The following is a 3,528-nucleotide window of genomic DNA, read 5'->3' on the forward strand; positions in this document are numbered from 1 at the left end:
AGAGAGAGAGAGAGAGAGAGAGAGAGAGAGAGGAGAGGAGACGCTGTGCTAAATAGGGGCTCTTGGTCGTTATAACTCTTATCTTTAAACACAAGAATGAAATACTAAAGGCTTCGATGTGTGAGACAGCTCCATTTCGCCATTGGTAAAACATCGCTTGGTCTTCGCTTCTTGGATGAGAGACTGCGGGAAGACTCATTTTTTTGAAAAAGAAAACCACGTTAACTTTTTTTAAAGCATTGAATTTTTTTCCAAAGCCGCCCGTCCCTCGGCTGTTTTGGGGGGAATGACTACCGGGGTGAATTTGAAACCCGGCTCTGCTCTGCAAGGGACGGGCGAGGAGAGGAGGCGCAGGAGCCCGATGGATCATTTCCCACCCCCGGCCAACTCCAACAAGCCTCTCACTCCGTTCAGCATCGAGGATATCCTGAGCAAGCCCTCGGCCAGGAAAAACTCGCACCATTGCCCCTCCGGCCGCTCGGCTCCGGCCGACAAATTGCCCGGCTCCGGGGCCACTCGGAACGGGTTGCCCGCTCAAACCTCGCCGCTCTGTGCTCTGGAAGAGCTGGCTAGCAAAACATTTAAAGGTCTTGAACTGAGCGTCATACAAGCAGCCGAAGGTAGGTCAACATATTCCCCCACCCGTGTTTACTTGTTTAAATACACCGAGGCTTCTGTAATTGTTCATCTTACGGGCACCAACGTTTTGATGTTACCCGAATATTGCCCGAAGTCCCGTCAAATCTTCCCTTCGGATGATACTTAAAATGATACTTTAAAATGATACCTAAAATGGTACTTAAACCGATTCTCAACTATACTTAAAATGATACTTCATGATACCTAAAATGATACTTAAACCGATTCTCAATTGTACCTAAAATTATACTTCATGATTATTACAATTATATAAAACGGTACTCAATTATACTTAAAATGATACTTCAAATATACTTCATGATTATTACAATGATATAAAACGATACTCGATTATACTTAAAATGATACTTCAAAGATACTTCGATTATTACATTTATATAAAACGATACTCAATTACACTTAAAATGATACTTCAAAGATACTTCGATTATTACATTTATATAAAACGATACTCAATTACACTTAAAATGATGCTTCAAAGATACTTCGATTATTACATTTATATAAAACGATACTCAATTACACTTAAAATGATACTTCAAAGATACTTCGATTATTACATTTATATAAAACGGTACTCAATTGTACCTAAAATGATACTTCAAAGATACTTCATGATTATTACAATGATATAAAACGATACTCAATTATACTTAAAATGATACTTCATGATTATCACAATGATATAAAACGATATTCAATTGTACTTAAAATGATACTTCAAAGCTACACAATGATACTTAAAACGATACATAAAACAATACTCAATTATACTTAAAAATGATACTTAAAAGATACACAATAATACTTAAAACGATGCATAAAACGATACTCAATTATACTTAAAATAATACTTCAAAGATACACAATGATTATTACATTTACATAAAACGATACTCAATTACACTTAAAATGATACTTCAAAGATACTTCGATTATTACAATGATATAAAACAATACTCAATTGTACTTAAAATGATACTTCAAAGATACTTCATAATTATTACAATGATATAAAACGATACTCAATTATACTTAAAATGATACTTCAAAGATACACAATGATTATTACAATTATATAAAACGATACTCAATTGTACTTAAAATGATACTTCAAAGATACTTCACGATTATTACAATTATATAAAACCATACTCGATTATACTTAAAATGATACTTCATGATTATTACAATGGTATAAAACGATACTCAATTACACTTAAAATGATACTTCAAAGATACTTCATGATTATTACAATTATATAAAACCATACTCGATTATACTTAAAATGATACTTAAAAGCTACACAATGATACTTAACATTATACAAAACGATACTTGACTCCACTTTAAATGACATTCGAAGGGACTTAAAATGATAATTATACTTAAAATGTTACAATTGTACTTTTATTGTCACACGTACCAATATATATGCATTATTGCATCCAATCACACTATGGACAAGCACAATCATATATAAGTCCAAAAGGGTAACGATTGTAGTGTAAGAATAGTAGATTTCACCGAGACACTGTACAAAGAGTAGTCGCGCTTCTGAAATAAAAGGTATGTGTCGTAATGTTTCCAAAATGTATCATTCACCATCAATTTTACCAGTTCAGTGTTATAAAAATCCCCTCAATATAAGTCCGGAGTGGTTAGTCTATCTCTCTAAATCGGCTAAAGTGCTTAGTATATCTTTCCAAACCAGGAAATTTTATTTATAAATAAAAATATAAGATGTGATAAATACACCTCATATTCATATATATTATATGCTATTAATAGGTCATAAAGATATAACCTCATATTTATATATATTATATGTTATTAAGTTGTAAGTTTGTAACTTATATTTATATATATTATACATGTTATGAAGAGCTTACAAGTATAGAACCTAAAATGTATATATATATATTATGTTATTAAGAGGTTTTAAGTATATAACCTCGTAATAATATATAATATATAAACATAAGTATCTAACCACATGTTTATGTAAAGTGGATAATACTATATAATCTTTACGATGTAATAGTATAATTAATTGCTTGTTCGTATTATGTATTGCTAATTAACACTAACGATACATAATATTAACAAGCAATTCATCTACTTGGGTTTTTTTCTCAGCGGTTAACAATTATCACATTTTAACACATTTTATTCTGCAATAAATAATCGTCTTCTTTTTTGTTTACAAAGAACACACACTAAAACGTCGCTCGATTCTTTTGCAATTATTCTTCACTAATGGGGTGATGTTTTAGTGGGATTGCTGCCAGGTTCGTTTATAAAATTACGTTCTTCGGCGTTTGGGGAGGTGCGGTTTATCGGTTGGCTGTGATTTTTTGACCGAGAAGGCGCTTCAGTACCTCAAATGCCAAGCCCTGTGGTTGCGGTTTTAACCGTGTCTTAAACAAACGACACTTCACACGGTACACTCCGACACGGTCTACGAACGCACAAAATTCACGAGGGTATTTCTCTCTCTATTTCATTGCGAGAAATATATATATATATATCGGATGCTGGCTTTTTTAAACAAAAAAAAATTTGAAAGTAAATTCCCAAAAGCGGCATTTTTAAAACATATAAGAGGGGCTATAAATGACCGAATCTTCAACAGAGCGCACATGTTGTGGGTGGGAGATTCGGGCGAGAATATAAACACTTTCTAACTAATATTTGGTTGGGATTTTACGCCCCGTGACTGTGGCTGATATCAAACATATGTGCGGGGAGACGCCGGTGTTGTTGCAACGTGCTGAGAGACTATCTTTGATATTTCTTTGGCAATGTGTGTCTGTCTCTCTCTCTCTCTCTCTCGGCCTGATTAAGTGTTATTGCGAGAAAAGAGG

At 33.5% G+C, this 3,528-nt stretch overlaps 1 protein-coding gene across 1 annotated transcript in view; it reads left to right on the forward strand.

Annotated features, from left to right (window-relative positions):
* The first annotated feature begins 286 nt into the window (after positions 1-286).
* The window catches only part of lbx2 (ladybird homeobox 2), a 10,631-nt gene continuing 7,389 nt past the window's right edge, over positions 287-3,528 (forward strand). Inside the window, exon 1 of the mRNA XM_078408707.1 lies at positions 287-620. Coding sequence (XP_078264833.1) covers positions 287-620 — 334 coding nt within the window. The remainder of the gene's footprint in view (positions 621-3,528) is intronic.

The sequence above is a fragment of the Rhinoraja longicauda genome, chromosome 1 (assembly GCF_053455715.1).
Source record: "Rhinoraja longicauda isolate Sanriku21f chromosome 1, sRhiLon1.1, whole genome shotgun sequence".
NCBI classification, from domain to species: Eukaryota; Metazoa; Chordata; class Chondrichthyes; order Rajiformes; family Arhynchobatidae; genus Rhinoraja; species Rhinoraja longicauda.